Source organism: Mytilus galloprovincialis, chromosome 9, assembly GCF_965363235.1.
Source record: "Mytilus galloprovincialis chromosome 9, xbMytGall1.hap1.1, whole genome shotgun sequence".
In the NCBI taxonomy this organism is placed as follows: Eukaryota; Metazoa; Mollusca; class Bivalvia; order Mytilida; family Mytilidae; genus Mytilus; species Mytilus galloprovincialis.
The window spans coordinates 78,691,529-78,717,381 of record NC_134846.1 but is presented as its reverse complement, the minus strand read 5'-3'; the positions used below and the strand labels follow the sequence as shown (position 1 = coordinate 78,717,381).

General features: G+C 30.7%; 1 protein-coding gene across 2 annotated transcripts; it reads left to right on the top strand.

Annotated features, from left to right (window-relative positions):
* The first annotated feature begins 11,310 nt into the window (after nt 1-11,310).
* LOC143046049 (group XIIA secretory phospholipase A2-like) lies at nt 11,311-23,318 on the top strand. 2 transcript variants are annotated; one of them, XM_076219012.1, is made up of 5 exons: nt 11,311-11,570; nt 15,643-15,710; nt 16,901-17,066; nt 17,964-17,987; nt 18,643-23,318. In XM_076219012.1, the coding sequence occupies exons 1-5, from the start codon at nt 11,372-11,374 to the stop codon at nt 18,990-18,992; spliced, it is 807 nt and encodes a 268-aa protein (XP_076075127.1). In that variant the 5' UTR covers nt 11,311-11,371; the 3' UTR covers nt 18,993-23,318. The 2 variants fall into 2 exon arrangements, with proteins under 2 accessions (XP_076075127.1, XP_076075128.1); XM_076219013.1 differs by lacking the exon at nt 17,964-17,987 and having other exon boundaries at nt 11,312-11,570.
* Nucleotides 23,319-25,853: the final 2,535 nt, after the last annotated feature.

Below are 25,853 nucleotides of genomic sequence, written 5' to 3'. Positions count from 1 at the left end.
AGGCATGCTGTCAAAAATAGTATTATAATTAATACTAATAATCTATGTTTTTGTTTTTCTTTCAATGCTACATGTTTGTAGTGTTTAATGACTATCGTTTTGTAATTAATATGCCACTGTCTGTTTGTTTGTTTTTGTTGTATATTTTAGTAACAATCCTATTGTTTGGATTTTAGACTAATAAAATTCTTATTCTTATTCTTATTCTTATTCATTGTCTTCAACAAAAACTAGATATTTTAGATAAGTTTTGCAAACAGTGGTGTCTTACTGTAAATTTATCTAAAACCAAAGTGAATATATTCAATAAGGCAGGCAGACATCTCAAATATAATTTCAAATACAATGGAAAAATTGTTGAATGTGTAACCAAATGTAAATATCTTGGCATTACTTTTTGTTCATCTGGATCTTTCTCCTATGCTCAAAATGAACTTTATCAGAAGGGTCTAAAGGCTTATTTTAAACCGTGCAAGGAATTTATTTCTCACTGTCCTTCACCTAAAATCTTATTACATGTATTCGATTATGCCAATATTATTATATGGTTGTGAAATTTGGGGTTATTTTAATCCCTTTACAACAAGATTAAAAAAAAAACCTGATTTGTCCTTTGATGAAATTTATAAAAGACTTAAATGTGAAGATTTGCATGATGTGGGAAAAAGAGTACAAATTTTGCCTCCTTGTCAGAACTTGGCAGAATACCCACACACATTTTAATATCGTCAGTTCAATGCTTAAATATCGGCCCCGTTCAGAAAATTTAAATAATCAATTTCCAATTCTAAAAGATGCCTATTTAACTTCCATAGAGTTGTACGAAAATGAACATCCTTCTTGGTATGGCTCTGTTTATATACAGAAAATACAAATTTTTGATAACCATACTGACTTAACATGCTTAAAGTCAATGAAAACAAATCGTTTTAAGAAGACATGTAAAAAATATATGAAAATTCATTACATTAATCTTTGGCAAAAACAAAAAACATCATTATCAGATGGAAAACTGTGAACGTACTTCAAGTTCAAACAAAACTTTGGATTTGAAAATTATTTAAATATTATAAAAGATTTTGGGCAGAGGAGAATTTTCACCAGATTCAGAATATCAGCTCATAGACTTCAAATAGAGTTAGGAAGATATCGAGGTATTATCAGGCAAAATAGATTGTGTGTTCATTGCTCGTCTGGCGAGGTAGAAGATGAGAACCATTTTTTACTAACATGTACAAAGTATAAAGGTGAACGTTATGATCTTATTAATGCTATTTGTTTGAAATGTCCTAATTTTACCCAATTACAAAATCCTGAAAAATTTATTTGGATGATGAGTAATGAAGATCATGAAATTTTATGTAAATATTGTTGTCTTACAGCCAAAAATGAACATACTGATTAAAGAGTAGTGGGACCTTGTCACTTCACTTGCACCTGCTACTGCTATGCTAGATTGTTGAATATGTATATATATGCATTTGTAAATATAATTACATGCGATTTTGGATGCCAAAACCTTTTAGTATCATCCCTTGGTGAATTCTGCATTAAAGTGAACAATCTTTTTTTTACTTTTGTGCACTAGTCACGAGGAGGTTAAGACGGTATCTAAAATTCCACTTACTAACATGTCCAAGTGCATTTGCCCTTGGTCTCTTTTCCATTTTAGTGACTTGTATTATTTATTCCTTCAACTTATTTTTCTGGATAAGAAACGAGGTGGACATCTGTTAGCAAACTATTTCCATTCTCAATTTAATATGGTGAATTAATAAGTTATTTAACTATGTTTGCTGGCACTCTGGCATGGCAGAAAAATCAAAGATATGAAACTTTGAAAGAGCTAAAATAACTTATAAATAATAACAATAACAATTGTTTTATGTTGTGATATTTTATATGATATATATATTCTATGATATTATCTCATCCTCTTCATGTGAATTGAAATTTTAATTTTATCTTCATTATATGTTTATGTGTTAAAAATCAGAATGTATTGTGTATTGTTGTCATTTTGTCCCGTCAGGGCCCCTAATTGGAAAATAAAGAACTTTGAACTTTATAGTGATTATGTCTGTAACTTTTTTACCTTAACGTTTATTTGTTCTTTAACGTTTGGACTCTCAAACATTTTGGTATCGAGCATCACCGAAAAAACATTAGTTTCACATCTTGTGCAGTAAAATAAAATTAGAACCATTAATGTTATTGGCATATTGTATATTGTCCATTGTTGAAGATTGTATGTTCCCTCTAGTTATATTTTGTTTTTCTTCTGTGTTCTTGCACACAAATAAAACAAATCAATTTTCTTCATATTCATACATAAGAAAAGTTTGCCGTGTAATTAACTAAACTTTATCTCAACTTGTAAGCTTTGCAATATAACAATGGGAAAGACAATCAGTGCGTACCGTTTTCGATCAAAAAAAGTATTGTAATATTTTTTCTCTCAAAAAATAGATTAGAAATAACACTTGCATAGCCGACAAGTATGTAAAAGTACTTCCCTTTTGTTCCAATCCGGAATAATGTCCCTTTGACCCGCTGGACCTACCAAAAAAAATATTTCACACGACTTTATTGGAACTTTAGAGCTTTACAATTTCTGGTGCAAGGATTATATAAATATATTTTTCTTGTGCATCATCATTTGGTATCATCGTAATTTAAATCAATTAAATATTTTTTTATTCACGCAAACAAATATCTTAAAATGATTCCATTATATTAACAACAATGTGTAACAAAACAAACAGACATACAGGTAAAAATGTCAAAAATAAAGTTACAGCAGTCAACATTGTGTTATAATCTAAATCACTTTAAAAACAATCAAATATGTCAACAAAGAAAAAACAAAATGGCATAGAAGCAAAGCGCATAAGCAAAAATGAAAGACAGGAATACAAAAAATGACCATAACACAATAACGGGGTGTACAAGTACCGAGCCAACATTGATAATGAATATGAATCCATGGAGATTCATTGGAATTGGCGGTACATTGAATGCATTATGCACTGCATTTGATTTAACGCATGTATCTTTAAGGTATTCATACGTCACATCGTTGTCTTTCAACGAAATGAGCAAATGTGTAGTTTTTCAATTATTCGATGTAAGCAAAGGACATATCCAATTCGTGCAACCCGGTTTCTTGGAGCATATTAAGGAACAAAACCTTCAAAATAATGGCATAACTCTCAGAAGAGGGGGATTCTTTGGAAAGAAGTCAAATTGTTCTTTACCTGAAATCGAAATTATAAGGCTTGAAAACAATAGCATCATGAACCTTGATAATCGACTCTCTTGCCTAGATAAACTAAGCACTGGCGGATCCAGAAATTTTCATAAGTGGGGGCCCGCTCCAGTCACGCTTCAGTGATTCCCTATATAAGCAACCATTTTTTTTTTTCAAAAAGGGGGGCCCGGGCCCCCTGCCCCCCCCCCCCCCTAAATTCGCCTCTGCTAAGAATACTTATACTTGACAACAATCCACTAAATGCAAATATCCACTAATACATTTATCAATCTACCTTCACATTTTGTCTATTGCTAACTTTGGTGAGGGCTTGAACACAATTAAAAGTTTAGCCTTCGGTAGCATAAGTCTTAATTCCTTAAACTTTTCAGGAAATGAATTCATGTTTATATCTCTCTTCAGTAACATTTATTTAATTTTTAACAAATATAATATTTTTAAATTAGTTCCAAATTTAACAGAGCTAGATTTAAGTGGAAATATATTTCACACATCTGATGTTTTAACAATAATACTTTTACCGGCAAAATTGTTGAAAAAGCTATGGTTAAAAATCTGCGGTATAGCAACTCTACCGACTGGTTTTTTCAGCAAGATGCCACACTTGCAAGAATTCGTTGCAAGTTACAACAATATATCTGCATGGGATGGAAATGTTGTTTTTGGAGATTAATAACGTTGATAGTAAAATTAGATAGTAATTCTATTAGTTTTGTTTACGAATCATTCTTCCCTTTGCGAACACTGAATCAATTAACAGAAATTGACTTGAGATCAAATCCTTTTTTATGCACATGTGAAAATCTGTGGTTTCGAAATTTGATCAAGCAACGGACATCATTGTCTGCAGATGTTCCTTTTAGATACAAATCTTGAAATGTTCCCTTTCTCCATAGAAGTAACATATCTAACAGATTATAACCCAACATACAGCTGATTCCAAGTTATAACAACACTGTGAACAGTGATTTCTTTGTTATGTTCAAAATAGCCATTGTATATGACCATCACAATGTCAGGAAGAGTTATCATGTTCCATTGTTACATATGTGATTGTTTTATAGGGATTACGATTATAACGCAATGTTGACTGCTGTTTCCCTGTTTTTGCATTACATATATCTAATATTAATCTAAACATAATGTAAAAATGCAGTGTATTTGTAATATTTGTATTTCACCTTTTTTCCGTACTTTTAGACTGATATTGTCAAAATAAAAGGTATCAAGTCTATTCTATCATTAAAATGTATTTTCTTTCAAAAAAAATCTGTCAAAACTAAAACAAAATCGTATTGAACAAAACTAAAGAAGTAAAAGTATAACATCCAAATCTGAATAAAGATGCAGTTTATGTATCAATGATACAGCATACTAACAACATAGCCAAACCAAATCAAACATTTCACACAAATCCGATTTTTCGTGAAACAGAAAGTATACTGAACACAAGTTATAAACCATCTAGCGCTTGAAATACAGAGAGCCAAAAAAAAGGCAATAAAAATCTTTCGTTAAAAAAAACACCACCTATCTGAAATGGACGCAAAACGAATGCTTCATGTAGGCAATGGATGTTTCTCTTATAGCAACGTATTTATAAACATTAATGAACAAATTGAGGCTTCAATCAACCGATCACTATGGACAAATATTCTTATCTTCCAAAGAATACAGTAAATTTAAAAGTTCTATCATTAGTTCTTAATTTTCGGAACACGTTTTAGAAATTAAAATGTGACGTCACTTTGGGCGTTGCATTGACTATGGCTAACAGGTCTATGATTTTGTAATGTATTCGTTTTTATTCTATAGTTAGTCACCACTTCAGTTTAATCATGTATATCTATTATATAGTAATTTTATAAAATGTACTGTTTGCAAAACTATGTATTATTCTTGATAATAATGATGTTTTTGTCCCAGGCGGATAACCCTGGTCTCACAACTTTTTTGAACTTTTGGTCCTCGGCGATCTTCAACTTTGTTGTTATGGCTTTCAAACTTTTTACATCTGAGCATAGTTTTGTGTGGACGGAGCGCGCGTCTGGCGTATAAAAATATTTTTTAACCTGTTACTTTTTGACGGCTATTATTCGTTTGTTTTTCTGTCCTATATTTTTTCCAACTTATCTGTTTATTTATTGTAACCCTGTCGTGTAATGTTGTCATTTTAATGTTATAATTAGCACTGCCATTAAAGCGGGAGGTTTGTCATGCCACAAAACCAGGTTCAACCTACCATTTGTTGATAAAATGCTCTGTACCAAGTCAGCCACCGAAAATGGCCTTTGTTACATTATAGTTCGTTTCTGTGTGTGTTACATTTCGCTGTTGTGTCTCTGTTGTGTCGTAGTTCTCTTATATTTGGTACGTTTCCCTCAGTGTTAGTTTGTAGCACGGATTTGTTTTTTCTCTATCGATTTATGAATTTTGAACAGCGGTATACTAGCTACTGTTGCCTTTATCTAAAAAGATTCCTTGAAATCTTAAATGTCAATTATGAACGAGTTGGGAAATATACATACCACAAGAAGAAGTAAAATGTATGCCACCGTACAAATAGGAAATCTATTAATAGAACACGCACGTACAGTAATCGTCGTTGATGTCATACGCGACATTGGAAAAGAGGGGCGAAAGATACACGAGGGACATTCAAACTCATAAATCGAAAATAAACTGACAACGCCATGGCTGAAAAAGAAAAAGACAAGCAGACAAACAATATTACACAAAACAGAACATAAAAAATAAAGACTAAGCAACACGAACCCCACTAAAACCTTGGGGTGATCTTAGGTGCTCCGGAAGAGTATGCAGATCCTGTTCCACATGTGGCACCCGTCGTTTTGCTCCTGTTAGTACAAACCCGGTAATATGTCTAATTCGATAGATCACATTCGTGAAAATAGAACGGGATTGCAGTTACGACATTAAGATCATATCCGCTATCATCTGTGAAACAGATATTCCATAACGGTCAACCAAATCGTGATGGTGTCCGTACAATTTACGAAGGGATGATTTCGAACTCTTGGTTAAGAAGCTTCCTTGTGAGCAACAACCAGTCCCTTTATGAAGGAAGCCATGATAGAAAATACAAGCCGGGGGAATATCGTATCAATTTGGAGATATATACTCCGTATGCAGGCGCTGCTGAATTTGTTGCTACATAGAAATGAAAAGTTTACAATTGGGCAGCTAAAATCATCTCTATTGTCGTAATGTTTTTTTTAACCAACCCTTATTGTCAATTTCTAGACATTAGGCATAAGTCAAGATATGAGGCAGAATGTATCTGATGTATCCCTTTTCTCTACTTCGATGGGATAGATGCGTTCAACCTGGGAACAGTATGTCTAATCATTATATATGTTCCTGTTTCAGCATATAGTCATCAAATTTTGAATTATTAAGTGAGAGAATGTCATCTATTTATATTACTATAGTTAGAGACCGATTTCATTGAGCTGCAACTCCACTGAAACTATGCAAAGTCGAAAATATTTGTGATATGACGTATAAATGTAGTGATTTGTACTTCATAAATTTGTCTTTGAAACAATATATTTTTCAACAGAAAACGCCAATTTATTAAGAAAATATCTATATTAGGAGACCGTTATCGATCCATGTCATGCTCAGTCGACGTACTGCCTGTAAAATTAAAAAATATTTTTGTTTCAACAATTCCCAATTGTACAGCGATTTTGCGGGCATCTTCTAGTATAGCGGGAGATTGAGGTTGAAGGATACTGCTTACTACTTTTCTTTCTTCTTGAGAAGTTCCTGTATGAAGTCGGCCTCATAAGAATATATGTACAAGTTGGCAAGAAGAGGGGCATAGTTGGCTCCCATGGGAATGTCGATAGTTTGTTAAAGACACGTCCCCCAAACGTATCACATTTGTTGTCAATCAAGGAATCAAGCATCTTGCTAATGTCAGTTTCAGAGATTTTTTTATTTGAATCAGCGTGAGTATTTACGAAGCAGAATGTATCCCTAAGACAAGAATCAGATACTTGGATCTACGTTGGTCATTCTTTTTTATGAAACAAAGCAATGCCAACTCTTTCAACTTGTCTTTTAGTTTGGAATAGGAAATAGTTGTGTAAAATGAAGAAAAGTCAAATGATTCAATACTTTTGCAATATGAATGAATCTATAATACTAAAATTACGAGGTCCAATTTGTCAGCCGTCATCGGGTAAAAACGACAAATCAAAGAATTCAACTCTATATATAACTAATATAGGACAATGGTATAGATTAAAAATTACACCACTCCAGACCCTTTTGTTTTCCACATAATTAATATTGCCAATAATTAACAAGTTCCGGGTCGAATCCGATACCGATACCAATAGTATATTCACCTGTTGGCTAATACCTTATCTGTACATTCCGCATTTGACAGGCGCACAACCAAACGGTGTATTTAGGATTTTGCTATATACACGGGTCATAATCAAAGGGCTGACACTACTAAATTCCGCATTTGATAGGCGCACCACCAAACGGTGTATTTAGGATTTTGCTATATACACGGGTCATAATCAAAGGGCTAACACTACTAAATTCCGCATTTGACAGGCGCTCCACCAAACGGTGTATTTAGGATTTTGCTATATACACGGGTCATAATCAAAGGGCTGACACTACTAAATTCCGCATTTGATAGGCGCACCACCAAACGGTGTATTTAGGATTTTGCTATAGACACGGGTCATAATCAAAGGGCTGACACTACTAAATTCCGCATTTGACAGGCGCTCCACCAAACGGTGTATTTAGGATTTTGCTATATACACGGGTCATAATCAAAGGGCTGACACTACTAAATTCAATCATTGTCAAATTTTCCCTATTGTAGTTTTAGTCAGCAATCAGCAAGACTTTCTAAGATAACTAATATAGGACAGTGCTGTTGATTAAAAAATACTCCATTCCTGGATAGCCAGGACCTTTTGTTTTCCAAATAATTAATATTACCAATAATTGATAAGTTCCAGGTCGACGGGTTCAAACAGAAAGATTTGAAAGCAGAGAAAACTGTGTATCTTATAATCGACATGACTTTATCAGATGACAATACCAATTACTAAAATAAGGCTTAGGCATAGTTATATACTTTAATTCAGTCACGGACCCGCGATATCACGGGTGTGTACTTGTGTACTCTAAAAGATCTTTTAGTTTTTTATTATCCCCACCTCTGGAATAGGCCGTTTCACAATAACTTTGAAGCTCGGCGTTGAGTGGCTTATATATGAATTCTATTAACATCATGATGACGTATGTACTTCTTTCGAAGGGACGACTTCAACTTTACCAATTGGCACCCTTGTTTCATTCGGTTTCTAGTTAGCTGCTCTCTTCTATCCATGTCTTTTAGTTGTATATTTAGTTCATAATCAACCCTCATTCTTAATTTCAAAATATACGTCACGATATAAAACTGATATTACTTAACCTGTGGTATCCTGTATTTTAATATGTACTTGTGGGGAAAGGTGCGTTCATTACAGTCATTTAACTTTAATTATTGAGTTGTATGTCATCATCTGCATAGCGGTATATAATAATGTTAAAATGAAACGCTAGATTTTCACCATTCCTCATAGGCAGTTCATGAATGAAGTCAGCCTAATGTACATAAAGGAACACATGACAAAACAGATGAACACATTCTTTCCCATTTGATAAAGTTTTTGTTCTGTTTAAACAAGACAAAATAGATTACTAATTTCACATTTTTTTAAAAGGAAACTGATGAAATCGATCTTTGGATAACCACTTCATCTATCATTTGAAAACAAAAAATTCAAAGTATATATATGTTAGCGGCAATAAGTGAAATTAGGCATTAAGCTTAAATTCTAGGCAATAAGCTAACGCCTAGGCATTAAGTTATTGCCTGAAATTTTCAGGCATTAAGCTTATTTCCTGAAATTTGATGATGATTATTCATCCTATTGCCGAACATAATTTTAGGCAATAAGTAAACTCTGGAATTTATACATATTTGGTGATTTATTCTTGATATAAAGTCGTTTCTTAATTATATTTCTAATATTACATGTATAAATATACATTCATTTGACAGATCTTCAAAAGTAAGTTTAATTAGTAATTTTAACAGTTAAAAAACAGAATTAACTCATAGTTTTTTCATGTGTTTGTGGTATTACAAAATATTAAAAAGATTTAAAATTAAAAAAAAAAGAGATTGCATCCAATACAAAAGGGGGCAATTCTATAGAATAATTATAATATGTATTTGAACATTTGTACACTTCACTAGTCGAGCTGGTTTGAACTGCTCAAAAGTAGACAAAATTAAGATATGATTTTTTGCACACACCATTTTCCATTTTTTTTTATTGGATAAGTAAATTTTCTTTGTTATTAAACAGTTCCACAACTTGTGATAACACAATGATTTCAACATAAATTCCTATCACGTTTTCGTATTTTTAAACTATTATTTGATGCGTTTTAATATAAATAACATATTTTATTAGTGATTTTATTTCCGGTCTCTTGTGAACAGTTGTCTCATTGGCAATCATTCCACATCTTCTTTTTTTTTATATTTAGGAAGAAACTGGGGCCTGAAGTTTTGCATCAGAAAAATCATACTTTTGAAGTAATAGAATAAAATATTTGAAGTACTCAGGATGCATATGAAAGATGTACGTTATATATTTAATTCTCACTTTTTATAATAAAATTCTAATATAAAACGTATTTATATTTTTGTACTTACATTTTTTGTTTCAAAGGGTTTAAATGTACAATTCTAATATCAAACTTATTTATTACCTTTAAATTAAAAAAAAAAGTATTTTCTAATATTGAATCGTTTTTTTAATTAAAGTTGTTGTTTAAATTTGATACAATATTTAAATTTTTTCATTTGATATTTTTTTACGCCAATATCCCGAACAGCGGTTAAAACATCCTAGCTAAGATAATCCTCAAAGATAAAGCTCAGATAGCTTCGATGTGCATGCAGAGACATGTCGTAAGTCGGTCCTTACATTATCATAATTTCTGTCCTAAGAATGTAATCTTATAGGACCATTCTTTGAACAATTTCGATAAACCTAGTTCTCATAATGTTATTTAACAAAATATTTTTATTTAAATGAATAAATGTCTTTTATTTACTCGCATTTATATTTTAGGCATTAAGCTTAATGCCTGCACACATTTTCCAGGATTTAAGCTTAAATCCTAGGATTTAAGACTAATGCCTAACATCATTTAGGCATTAGACATACTGCCTAGGCGTTAGCTTATTGCCTAGGATTTAAGCTTAATGCCTAATTTCACTTATTGCCGCTAACATATACATAATATAAATATTATTCATTGAAATGATTTTTGTTGCTGATTCACATCACTTGAAAGAAGATAGATTTTCTATTTATAAGCATTTTCTGGTGTATAGTCGCCATTAAATCAGTATTTTTTATGAGTTTGAAATTCCAATGTTATTTTAAAGAAAAGTACTATTGAAATAGCCTAACGGATTTTTTACTTCATAAAATGCAGTTATTACGCGTTCACTTTCTTTGTTAATCTACAATGAAAAGTCATTCATAAATATAAATAAGAAAATATGGTATAAAGTAAAATCACAAAAATACTGAACTCCAAGGAAAATTCAAAACGGAAGGTCCCTAATCAAATGGCAAAATCAAAATCTCATCTCAAACACATCAAACGGATGGATAGCAACTGTCATATTCCTAACTTAGTACATACATGTTCTTATGTAGAATATTGTTTGCTGGTAATTACTACTATAACACATGTGTTATAGTAGTCTCAGGTTTTTCCTGGGAACAGTATATCAATATATTTGTTCCTGAATTTACTGTCGTTCTCTCTTGTTTAGTTTTCTTAACTTTTAGGTTTTTAGTTGCGGCATACAGTAGCCAATTAAAATTGATAACGTTTGATTATGAATCAGAGTCATTTTGGCGTTTTTGATAACGAGAAAAAATATGCAAACTTTGAAATCTCCAATGATTAGAAAGGTAAACAAATCCGACAAATAACCAGAAAGTCGTAATTAATTCTCTCAACATGTACGCACAAATATTGACTGTTTTGCTTCTCTGCTCTTCTTGTTACTGTTATGAAGAAGACGCTTTGAAGCAGGCTTTAGGTGGAGGACTTACAGAAGGACTGGAAGACCTCATGACCTCGTTCGGCGAGGCAATAGACGGATTGGCTGATTTAGCTGAAGGAAAAACAATCGAATGCAAATACAAATGTAGAAACGGTACTATATTCAATTTATATATTTAAGACGCAATGGTGATGCTGTAAAGATCATCCTTGTTTGAATCATGCACCAACCACAATTTTAAACTTGTATATATTTATTTTATTTTTTTCGGGTTTGTTGATCACAACTTGTACAGCACCTGCACTTGATAACACAGCATCAGCGTGTTGGATATTAACGAAAGAAGAAGAAGTAACCCGAAAAACTATGGTCACCCTGGAGGGCGATGGTCTGTGGCAGATGACTGCATTCTTTGAGAACTTAAGAATTGAGTTTTTAAAAAAAATAGAATTAAAGCATAAAGCATAAAAGATTTATTTAAAGTCGGTTATACATATAGCAATAGAAGCCCTGAAAATATCAAGTATTCATAGCCTTGTAACTTATAGGTAATCAGACTTGGGCTTCTCCTTTTTTAAGAAAATTTGCTGCAGTTGCCATGAATATGCAGGGTTGGCAAAGTATTAACTGGGGGAAATCCAAGGTGGGAAGGTTTTCCCAGGCTGTACCAGGGTTTTTCCAAGTTGAGCAGTACTGTGCAATATCATTTTTTAAGCTAATTTTTACTCAAAGTAGTAAAGAAACACTAACGTTTCATAGAATTATTGCTAATTATAAACACATTTGATACAGATAACCATATCATTGAGAATACTTTTTAAAGGATAAACAAAACTTAAATCTTCATTTTTTTTAATACGTCTATTTACAAAAAATATTACATGATATATAAACATTACATGATATATAAATATTATCAGATTATTACATGGCATTTTTTATATCACATACATGTATATTATAATCACTAGGTACAATATCAGCCCAGGCTAAGAGCATGCGATATGAAAAATGACATGTTATGATCTTTTTATCATATACATTGTACTTCAACAATGAAACAAAATAAAACATTAATATATTGATAAGTCGGACCCCAAATGTAGTACATTCAATCATATGAAATCTATCTATCATATGCATCAACGGAATAAAAAAACAACAGTATGATATATTCATATTTGGAAGAAGAAGAAAAAATAATTCAGCAATGTACATCATGAACTCTGTTTGAAATACCAACATTTTTAAAGTAACTATTGTAATAATGTTGATTTTTTTGGCAAATGCATTTATTTTATCATTTGTTTGTTTGTTGTTTTTTTCTTCATTGTTCACCTTATACTTCCCTATATCCAAATAATTGTTTTTTATCCTATTTCGTAATGTTTTATGTACATTTGAGGTGTATCACTGGAATGCCATGTCATAACGTTACGAAAAGGCATGTGATAACGTTACAGAAAGGCATGTGATAAAAGTCGAAGCATGTGATAAACTTTTCATATCAGGCCGCTAAGCACCAATTCGATAAATATGGAATTTACGTAAATTTAATGCAAATAACCTTACGGTAAAAATCATATGTTATTTCGTCAAAGTATATGATAATACATAATATATAATATTACATGATATATAGGCAGAAAACATATAAGTTTTACAAATTTTTCAAGATGATTCATAGTAGTTCTGACCTTGTTTTTTTGTCATATGAGGCCAAATAAAAATATATGTGTGATTCCAGTAACCCTACCGTCCCTACTTTTTCGGCTTAATAATAGCCTACCCTAAAGATTTTATTGTCATTTTTCATTAAGCACTGTTGAAGTCAGAATGTTGTTCCCATAGACTCAATGTAAAAAAAAAACATAAAATAAAAAAAAATCCCTAACTTTTTTTCAGATGTAACTGGAACCACACATACTTTTTTATTTGGCCTGAGAGGGAACATTAATTGGTGTGAAGAAATAAATAGGAGAAATAATTTAATTGTAAATATTCATTGTGAAGAATTTGTAGTAATTAATTACATGTACAATGTATGTCATAAGAATATTCACAAGTGAACCATTGTAAAACAAAAAATATTGTTAGCCTAAGTCCTCATTATTATGACCACTCTGATCATTTGATAAATTTTAATCATTATTTCTGTCATATATCTGAAGTGTCACTTATGCTTTTGTCAAGTATTTAGTGAAGAAATACATATACCAAAACAGATAAAGTTCTATATTTTTATAGAAACAGGACCTAAGCTGATTTCAAGTGAAAAATACATGTTTATATTTGGTGAATGTATTCTTATAGGAATGCAATGTAACCTCTTTGATGTTTTGATGTAATTATCCACAGACACAATATAAAATGTGAAAAATTAGTAGTCATCAGATGGACTTCAACATACAAACAACAAAACCATACCTATATTTCAGCTATATAAGACATATGTGGAATAAGGTATAAGATGATAAGGGTCAATAAAGGGTCATTGTAGTGGAAATCTGGTTAGAGGCAAAATTCTGATTGTATACATGTTTATTACGGACCAACTACTTAATGATTTATTCAATTGTTATTTGTATCTTTTTATTTTAGAATTCATAATAATTTTAACCCTAAAATCTACAATTTTTCATATCAAAAAGTGATAAAATGTTGCAATTCTATCAAGTTCACTAATTATTTTTAACAGTTAAATACTTATAAAAACACCTTTTGTTATTATATAAACATCTATTGAAATGTTTTTTTTGGCATTCAAGGAATAGGTTACATATAAAATGTTGGCATTCGAGGAAGATACCATTTAGATTATTACACAGATTTGTCAATTAAAAATTTTAGAAAAACATTTTTTATAAGACTAAAAGAATTGTATTGTATACAGTAACGCTGTTAAAAAAACACCCTAAGGAGTTTGTCACCTACAATTGTAGAGATAAAAAGAATAAATATTGTAATTTAGACAATTCTGTGTTATAAGTAAATCTAAATGTACTTTAATAATGATTAAATGTACTTTTTAATTAGTGACAAACATGTCAATACAGAGTATTATTATTTAGCAATATTTAAATACTGTGAAACTATATTATGCCTTTACCAATCTGTGTACAAATAAACATGAAAATAAAAGAATATAAAAGCCTTTTGCCCAATGTTATCCATTTTGGGTTGTATTTCCCAGTCTTGAAAAGATTTCCCCACCCATATGGATTTTGTAATACTTTGCCGACCCTGTTTTAGAGTAAACAAATGTGTACTGTTCAGCTGTTAAGACATAAACATTATTTTTTTCGTTGATACATACATATGACATGTACATGTTCATATAAAAAAATACAAAATATTATAAAAAATTATAACCAAAATAAAACCAGAAGTGAATATACATGCATGTAGATTGATTAAAGAATTATTGACTAAATGGAACATAATACTTTAATGCTGCCATGTAGAATACATGTATATAAATGATTTTAACCCTGAAATGATCTGACATGCTTTAACATAATTAATTCATCGCTGATGGTGAGTCTGACTTGCTTAAATGATGCTATATCATTATGAAAGGAATCTCAAAGAGCAGGTTCTGGAATCATGTTTTATAATACATGTATTATACACTAATAATTGTCACTACTCCGGGGATCCTTATTTGATTATTTACAGGAACAGTAGTTTTAAACATTTTAAAAAGTGCAAAACAATGATTGAATTTTGCAATGCTGCCTAAGTAATTCATAAAGAAATATATATTGAAAATAGAAAAGAAAAAAAAGCGGAAAATTTCTGTCCGGATTTAAATAAAATTTAATATTTATTGATATTACTTCTTTAAAAAGATACAGGTCTCAATCGATATCTTGAGATGTGTAATGTAGATGATAACGGTACATGTACCCTGTATATCACAGAACAACAAAATCTGATACATGTATATGTCCGTTAACTGACATCTTTTAACTAAATAGTTTTAACAGAAGATATGTTTAAGTGTGTGAATGATTTTCAATACCCTGACTTGCATTTGAAATGCAAAATTAACTTCTGTAATCTTACTCTTTTAACCGAGAGTATGTTTCTCTTTCTGACAAATGCTCAAATTCATGTTTCAAATGTACTATCAGTATTGATTATATTATTAAACATATATGAAAAGGTCAATTTTACTTCTTACAAAAATGTAAATGTTTAGCAGTTTTTCATTTGATTTCAGGAATTAAAGCCATACCCCACCCTGACCATACACCAACATCAAATGGTTGTGGATCGTTTGGAATTGAGGTAAGGGGAGATAACAAAATGTTGTAACTGCTTAACTTTAGGTAGATTGAGATTCTTCACATCAATTAATCTATTTCTTTTCAAAAACTTGGTCATCATCTACATAATAATATGACTCTTGACAAAGAAACTGATAAGAATAGACAAGCAGTTTTAAATTGTTACACCAAATGTTTGTTCTAACCCTGACAAATTACTGCTCTTTCATTAATTAGATGCAAAATCAATTCTTTAAACCAGGGTTTTAAGACTCATAAACTTGATAAACATTAATAAAAGTGGAGAACTAGGCTAATTGAAGTGATTTAACTTGTTTTATTTTAACTTTCTCCCATGGAAGTACATGTAATAAAGAATACATGTATATATTACTACATGAGTAGCACAAGGAAAATTTATGTAACTTGTGAACAAATTAGAAATTTTACTACAAATGTAGCACAAGGTAAAATTTTGCAAATTCTTGCAACATTACAAATCATAAAATATTATTACACATGTACACAAGGCAAAGTTATGTAACTTATGAACGTAACTACATGTAGATGTACAAATGCAATGTTACTCTAGATGAAGCACAAGGCAAATTCAAAATCTAATTCATGAAACTCTGATCATTGCTATAAATGTAGCACAAGGCTATTTCTTGTAAATTGTGAACTTTGATGCTACAAATGTAACACCTAGCCTATTGACAGTAAGGAAGTTGTTCTCTGTTTATGTTATAGTTTGATACAGGGAACCTTCCACAGATGACAGAATGTTGTGATGTATGTTCTCTGTTTATGTTATAGTTTGATACAGGGAACCTTCCACAGATGACAGACTGTTGTGATGTATGTTCTCTGTTTATGTTATAGTTTGATACAGGGAACCTTCCACAGATGACAGACTGTTGTGATGTATGTTCTCTGTTTATGTTATAGTTTGATACAGGGAGCCTTCCACAGATGACAGGCTGTTGTGATGTATGTTCTCTGTTTATGTTATAGTTTGATACAGGGAACCTTCCACAGATGACAGACTGTTGTGATGTATGTTCTCTGTTTATGTTATAGTTTGATACAGGGAACCTTCCACAGATGACAGAATGTTGTGATGTATGTTCTCTGTTTATGTTATAGTTTGATACAGGGAACCTTCCACAGATGACAGACTGTTGTGATGTATGTTCTCTGTTTATGTTATAGTTTGATACAGGGAACCTTCCACAGATGACAGAATGTTGTGATGTACATGACAAATGTTATGACACATGTAATACTGATAAAGAGACATGTGACAAAGACTTCAGACAATGTTTGCTGGTCATGTGTGGTAAACTTGGAGATGATTTAAATAAAGAAGAAGCTGAAGGTTAGTTGATTTTACTAGTTAGCTTAAATTTCTGCATGAATACTGTTGTAAATTGTTTGCAATCAATGCTGAAGATTAGACTAAGTTAGTAATTTGGTGATCTTTATAGTTATTTCATGATGTGTAATAATATCTTCATGCATTCTACATAAAAATTTTGTAAAGATAAAATCCAAGCATAATGTTACTTGGAAAAGTCACAAAAATTGTGTTCTTACATGCTTTTTCTTTAACTGAATCTTTGATTTTGTCTGCTGCTTTTTGGTTAGATTAAATAAGATTAGATAATAGTTATTAACATACTGGTCCTTTGCTTTCTGGTGGATAGTTGTCTCATTGGCAATCATGTCATATCTTCTTAACTTTATATTTAGTTGTCTCATTGGCAATCATGTCATATCTTCTTAACTTTATATTTAGTTGTCTCATTGGCAATCATGTCATATCTTCTTAACTTTATATTTAGTTGTCTCATTGGCAATCATGTCATATCTTCTTAACTTTATATTTATCCCTGTAATACACATTTATTTTTAATGAAAAATTTATTTTGCTTTTATAATATATAGTAATTATTAAACAAAGGACAAAGGAGATTAATTATTGCGATTTCTGAAAATGTTGCATATAGATAATTCTATCAAAATTTATATAGGAAGTTTAAATTTTTGAGAAAGTTAACTTGCTGCAATACTTAAACTTCCCAAACATTTCTGAGTTTACAGTAATGAATATAATTTCATAGTAACACTATCTTGAGAAGCATTGTTCAAAAGGATTTTTATTGTAATTGTGAAAATTCCCATATATAATAAATGCAAAGTGGAACATGTACATGTATATAGTTTGGAAGTTTAGAGAATTTACTAATTGTATTCCCTGTTTTTGATTTCCAAGTGCCAAAATTTATGTTTGGAAAAGGTATGTGGTTAAAGTCATAATATAATACCTAGAAAATCAACCTAACAATGTTCAGAGTGGTTCTGATGCTTTACTTTCTCCTAAACTTGGGCTGGAATCTATACTTTTCCCTCTTATCTTTATGACAAAACCACCTATCATTGTGGTACTGATGAATAAATCAGGTTTTGTTTATGGAGGCTCATATCTTTATTTGTTTGAGTTATTGCTCTTTGACTATGTTTTTTAACCCATCCAAATCCTACTTTTCCTTGGTGTCCTTTTCTGAGCCTATATCCCTATTCCTTTTGCTCTCATTTTGCTCACAAATGTTTTACCTACTATTGCTATAAAAAAAAAGTGTTTGAAATCAACTTGCTTAAGGGTTATATGCAACTTTTTTTTTCAACAAACATGCATAATAGCATAAATTTATTATAGTTTCTAGTTTATTGTTTAGATTAACTTTCCATATACTGATTATCTTACTGTTTTATCTGCACAGAGTGATTGTTAGATTTTTAAAAACATTTCATTACGAGATAGAATGTCTTCATTTTTGAACTAATTATAAAGATTTTACCTTGTTGGAATGTGTCAACCAAAAACATTTCAGTTACAGTGATTCTTGGATCATTCTGAGTAATGATAATATTGATATATGTGATTATTGTAGGATGTGAAGCTACAGCAGAAATAATGTACAGAGGAACACTAGCCTTGGGTTGCTCACCATATAAAAAAGCTCAAAAGAATGCCTGTCTCTGTAATGACAAGTTGTCACTGGACCATAAAGCTGCAGAGAATAAATCTGGTACTAAAATTCCTAAAGTTGACAAGAAACCCAATGATAAAACAACAAAACAACAAAAGAAGGCAGATAACATTGAAAAATCTAAAGTATCTGAACGAGAGAAGAATTCTAATACAAATAAAAAATCAGAACAGAAATCTTCTGATAAAAAATCTGATAAAAAACAAGAGAAAGTAAAACCAAAAACCAGCAGAGAGAGTGGGGATTTATGATAATTTTGTTAAAATATGTCCTCATTTGTTAAGTTAATATCTTATTCCGTCCTCAGTATTGTTACAGAACATTCTGTTATCAATGGCTTGCAATATTCCTTGAACTGAAATCCATATAGACAATAGAAATACATGTATGTAAGAACGATTTATGTTTTTTAAGCGAATGTTGTTCTTTTTCTCGAATGTAAAGTTATTTGAATATTTTACATAATGATAGCATTCAACAACTTTTAAAAAACCTGCAACATAATTTTGTGTAAAATACCTGCTGAAGACTTTCTATATTGCATTTATCATTTTGTCTCCAATTATTTAAATATTTGATATAAAAGGTTTTTCGTCTTATGAAATAAGAAACTTTTTTATGTGATAATCTTTATACTGCTGGTGTAAGCATAATTTTTCTGTAAAATGTTAAACTTAACATGTATGTAATATATGTATGTTTTGATATTTGATGTTAGTTTAATAGTTTTGTATATGCACAGTATTTTTATATGATTGAAAACAATTTTGACTTCTGTGATATCCTGATCAAAAGTTATTTAGTATGAATGCCTTTGAGAATTTTTACATTGATACACAATAGGGTTGCTAGATAGTTTATTGTTATGGTTTTGTATAAATATATTTGCATATAGAATATATTTTTATTTTTACAGGTATATAATGAATCATGTGTGGTAGGCAAATTGAAAAAAATAAATATTCGAAGATTAATTAAGCATTACACTTGTCAAAAATAAAGATTTTACATACATGCATTGATATTTCTTTGGTGTATTGTTTTTGACAAGTTATTGTTTATTGATCTATTTTGGTATTGGTGTATGTTTAACACCTATTTTGGTATTGGTGTATGTTTAACACCTATTTTTTCATGTGTTGTATCTGGTATATTACAAATTATTTTCATTGATGGGTATATTTTTTGGTAAATCTGTATTATGTGTTGCGGTTTATATCTAATGTAATATTTATCATTGTTTTTCATTATTATTTTTCTTTTGCTTTATTTCTTTACTGCTTAAATTTTATATTGTAAACATAAAAAGTATTTAAAAACCATAGTTAAATATTTCACACAGACACATCTTTACTTTTACTTTTATTATTGCATGGCTTTGGGAGCTTTTAGTCTTTTAGTTCAAGATATATTTAATTATTAATGGAAATATATCTTTACCTTAGCAAAACAAAAAAATGAAAATATTTAATATAATTACAGTTAGAGAAGTCAATTTGATGATTTTGAAACAAAATTTAAGGTTTTTCTTCAATGCTGGTTTTTCTTTATAAAGGTGATATTGCTTAAGTTTTTGACTACCTGTTTTTTTTATTAAGAAAGCCAACTTTGAGTTTAATGTTTAGTAATTTGTGTTAACCTTAATCGATTTTAAAGTGTCCATCATACACAATAAATTAGATTTAGAATATTTACAAATGAATCCTGTAGTTTAAGCATACAGTTTTGATTTACACTTGATTCATTATGCATGCCATATATTTGTTGGATCTCTCACATAAGTTTCTAAAAACTTATCTATGTTAAAATTCTATATTGGTACATATACCCTTACTGCTGTAAAACATTTGAAAAGAGTAAGTTTCCTGAATGGATTAACAAGAAGATGCAGTACTTATGAGTAAACATTCCTTAAAGCTTATAAATCCTGTAAAGTAATGTAATAGTAGTCTGTGTATTAGTATGTGTGAGGTTTCTTCAATTCTTTGCAACTAAGAAGGAAATAATCAATGGCTTCTTGTTCTCACAATCACGCTAAAGATCTAACAGTTATTTCATTTATTTCTTACTGATAAATTGCTTTTTAGGATCTTGCCGTTATTTCATTTATTTCTTACTGATAAATTACTTGTAGGATCTTGCAGTTATTTACTTTATTTTTTAATGATAATCATACATATGTCAACAATAAAGACAACACTCAAGATTTTACTGCAAAGTATCTGTTTTTTTAGTTGACCTGTTATTCATGATAATCATACAGTATAAATCCTGATCTCACTTTGTTGATAATATTTTAACATTCACAATATGTGTTCAATTTCAAAAACAGGTAAAATACAGTCTATCTTTTTCACTAACTTCAAACTAGTATGTTTGCCATTTATTCATTGTCCATAGTTTTTATGCCCCACCTACAATAGGGGCATTATGTTTTCTGGTCTGTGCGTCTGTTCGTTTGTCAGTCCATTCATTAGTCTGTCCGTCTATCCCACTTGAAGTTAAAGTTTTTGGTCGAGGTAGTTTTTGATGAAGTTGAAGTCCAATCAACTTCAAACTTAGTACACATGTTCCCTATATATGATCTTTCTAATTTTAATGCCAAATTAGAGTTTTTACCCCAAGTTCACGGTCCACTGAAGATAGAAAATGAAAGTGCGAGTGGGGCATTCCTGTACTGAGGACACATTCTTGTTTTCACATTTCTTTTGATGCGAGTTGCTGGTGACTGTGCTCTCTTCTTTATTAACAGTTTCATTTCCTATGATACTTGAAAGTGATCTGATAAATCTATGTTTTGCTTCTTCTTTTATCATGGTTGATTAAAGATGTGATTCTGATGATGTCCTGGTTGGAGAACTTTCCCTACTTCAATAAAAAGATAGATTTTACTCTGATACTATAGTATGAAAGAAATATGTTTTATGATTTTGAAAGTGACTTAAGGGAGTTGGCCTCTCAGTTTCAAAATAATTAACTTTTCAAAACTCTAGCATTTATTGATAGGGGATTAATAAAGGAATTAAAAGAGCCAAAAAAATATATGGGTCACCATACTTTTTTTCGAGAAATTAGCCATTGAAATTTTGGCCGGAAAATGTTCTCTCTTGACTTTGATAGCTTTATCATTGACAAGTTTAAGTCCTCAAAATCTATTAAAAAATAATTAAGTAAGTTTAAGAGATTGAATATTGCTGACATTTGCATTTTGATAAAATTTAAAGTAAATACAAGGAAATAAAGATATGTTTCAAATTTGGATGAGCTCTTTTCTTTAAAGGGTCCTTATAATTTTTTACTGTATTGAATTCTCTTTGCTAGAAGGGTTCAAGATCCCAAGAAATCTTGAATTTTTAAGCTTAACTTGCAAAATCCAAGGCTTTAAAAAAAGATTGATTTACTGCAGTTGTTTCATACAAAAACGAGAAAACAGTCCTTCATTTCTGCTAGTTTGAATAAATTCATTTTGTTTTGAACATGAATGATTTGAAATTTTGAGACACAATTTTATGTGTTATAAATATAGATAGTATCCAACACGGTTCAATTCTAGATATTTATATATAGTTGTCAATCAGTCTTAATTATGAACAAAATTGAATACAGGGGTAATTAGTTAATTGTTAAAGATTTCATTATGTGAATAATATTAGTCTTCTCCTTTGGATCATATATTTATACTATGTTTTGTTTATTAAGGTGTTCAAGTAGATAGTTTTTGTAACTCACATTGTACTATGCAATTGATAAATAGTTTATTTAAGTTTTATTTGAATATATTTTTGGAATAAATATACAAAACAGAATAAAAGGCGTTTTATTGACATTTTTAGTATTATTAACATGTCCATTTTTTTCTCTTACCTGGATGGTATTGCTTAAAAAATGTAACCATTGGGTATCCTATTTTTTTTTTAAGTGTTTATTACAAAAAACATATTTACCAATTTTTCTGCACCAGTTGCACATTTCCACATGCAATGTCTCATTATTGATGATTGGAGCAAAAATATTTGAAAATCCAAAGCCTAAAACAGGTATATTGATGGGCTGAAATAATGAAAAGGAACAAACATGTAGCCCCCTTTTTTTAAATTTTTTTTTGTATAGGGACATTATCTCCTAAATTTACCCTCTTTAACGGAAATAACTGGGTTTTTTAATATCTGTTACTATACAAAATGCTATACCTCTGTTTCATCATTTTTTGAAAAGTAAAATCACAAAAATACGTCCCTAATCAAATGGCAAAATCAAATGATAAAATACATCAACGACAACAAATCTCATATTCCTCACTTGGTACAGGCATTTTCAAATGTAGAAAATGGTGGATTAAACCTGGTTTTATAGTGCTAAACCTCTCACTTGTATGACAGTTGCATCAAATTCCATTATATTTACAACAATTTGTGAACAAAACAGACATATGCCTAGTATTCTTTTGTATTTTATATTGAACTGTTGTCAAATATGGCAACTATGGCTTTTGTTTTTGGTTATTAACTGAGAAGTCCAATACAAATGTACAAAAAATAGTCAATGTAAGGCAATCAACAATAAAAAAATGAAAATCTTGTGTAAAGTGTCCCAACATTATAAAAGTGTGAAACAATTCAAATATTAGGACTTATGGCCTAGTTCTAGTTTCAAAAAGCAAATATATGGGACATGAACAAGAACAACCACAAAATTACAGCCTACTGAATTTTTACAGTCACACTGAGAATGTGGCGTGGTAAAACATGGCATCCAACCTACCCTCCCCATGATATTGGAATTGTGCATCAACACAACACAAGCACACACTTCAAACCTATTAACATTTAACGACATTCAAACTTATTAACATTTAACGACATTCAAACCTATTAACATTTAACGACATACAGCAACGAAAGGCAAACACTAAGTAACAATCTCTCGACTAAGAGATGCATACAAAATAAAATGTTGAGGGTAACACATGTTTGTGAGCGCTCAGCTCTCCCCAACCTAACTTTTAACAAACTGTAAAAACCAGTTGCAAATGCAATGGCATAACTTAATAGATCGCTATGCAGCACAAAATAAAACAATGAACATTAAAGCAACAGACACTTGGCATAAAAAATATAGCACAGTTACTGAAAGCTAGTTCCAAGTAAATCACAACTAATGAATAAATCTTGTTTTCCCTGGATAAGGGCATATGAAAGAGCTTTGATCCCACATTGATTTGATTACTAACATTTACATTTACGGGTGCCACATATGGAGCAGGATCTGCATACCCCTCCCGGGACACCTGAGATCACCCCCAGTTTTTGGTGGGGTTTGTGTTGCTTAGTCTTTAGTAAATATGTTGTGTCTGCTGTACTACTATTTGTCTGTTTGTCTTTTTATTTGTAGCCATGGCGTTGTCAGTTTGTTTTCAATCTATGAGTTTGACTATCCCTCTGGTATCTTTCGTCCCTCTTACATACAAGCTATTTTTATAATAAAAGTCAATCAAAATATGTAATAAGACTTATACTTTCATGTACCACTTGTAGGATAATTTTGGTAGGAATTAAAGACATTTTCTAGAAATTTCGGTTCCTTGGACATTTCTTTTATCTGGATAATATTTTAAACTTTTTTGTTTCAAAAGATAGTCGATTTCTGTAAAAACATTTGGAAAACCTTCTTTAGACAAGCATGTGTAGTAATTCTTTGGGAATAATTCAGTTTTATCATTGTCTCATGATCTTAGAAATGAAAAATGCATAATTGGCCGTATTTTATCAAATTAAAAATCATCCATGGTTTGTTCATAAAAAATGAAAATGCAAAAAATTCCTAGAAAATGAAATTTCCAGTAAATGTTTAAAACTTTGACCTCATTTATCTGGAATAAAGCACAATCAGGTATATTTTATTTATTACATATCTAAAAACTACGATGTTTAATTCATAACCATCAAGCGTAGGTTTATATAAAGGATCAATGAGTTTACAGCGAACGTATCCTACTTTACGGGCTCTCGAAACAACATCACTGTAGAATTAATAATTCTACAGGTACAGCCGAATTTCCAAATAAATATGTATAAAAAAGATGTGATATAATTGCCAATGAGATAAATCTCAACAAGAGACCAAATGACACAGAAGTTAACAACTATTGGTCACCGTACACCTTCAACAATGAGCAAAGCATTTACCAATAGTCGGCTATAAAAGTCCCCAAAATGACAAATGTTAAACAATTCAAAACAGAAAACTAACAGCCGAATTTATGTACATCATATTGAACGAAAAACAAACATGTTACACCGCGACACACGTCAACCTGTGAATAACAGGCTCTGACTTTTGACAGGCACACACAGAATATGGCGGGGTTAAACTAAGTTGGAGGCACAAATTAAACCCTCCCCTTAACTGGGACAGTAGTGTAACAATACAACATAAGAACAAACTACACAAATCAGTTTAAAAAGCCAAAACATATCAGATGGATACAAAAATCATGCATCTAAAACTAAATTATCAATCAGTACACATCCAACTTCCAATGAAATGAGTGTAAAACGGCATAAACAGTCCGAGAAAAACGTGACCATGTGAAATGCCAAAATACTGGTATCGATAGTCTGTAGAGCCAATACTATGTATCTACGAAATATTTTTTTTTTTACAGCATGTTGTATGAGAAGAGTGTTTGTTCTTCAGCTATTGAAACTGTTTAATGGCCGCTTTCTGAAATATTTCGAAAACTCTTCAGTGTTTGATTTAACAATAGATTTTTTTTCATGACAACCAATCAGACATTACTTGTGATTGAATTTGATAAAAGCATAAAACTAAATTAGAATAATACTAAATGATAAGGCTTGTGTGACTTAAAAAGTTATACTCCTAATTTGGGATCGGATTGACACAATGTATACATAATGGACTAATTTCATGTGCTCTCATGACAGCATGTGATCTCTACAATGGTTACCCTTTGCGTAATTATAACAACTGAACTATTTTAATGGGTGATACATTCTAGCTAAGTAGGTATCTAGTTTTATTGAAGTACTTGAACTTTTTACGCGTAAAAGAACATTCATTTTCAATTCTTTTGAACATGTCAGTTTTTT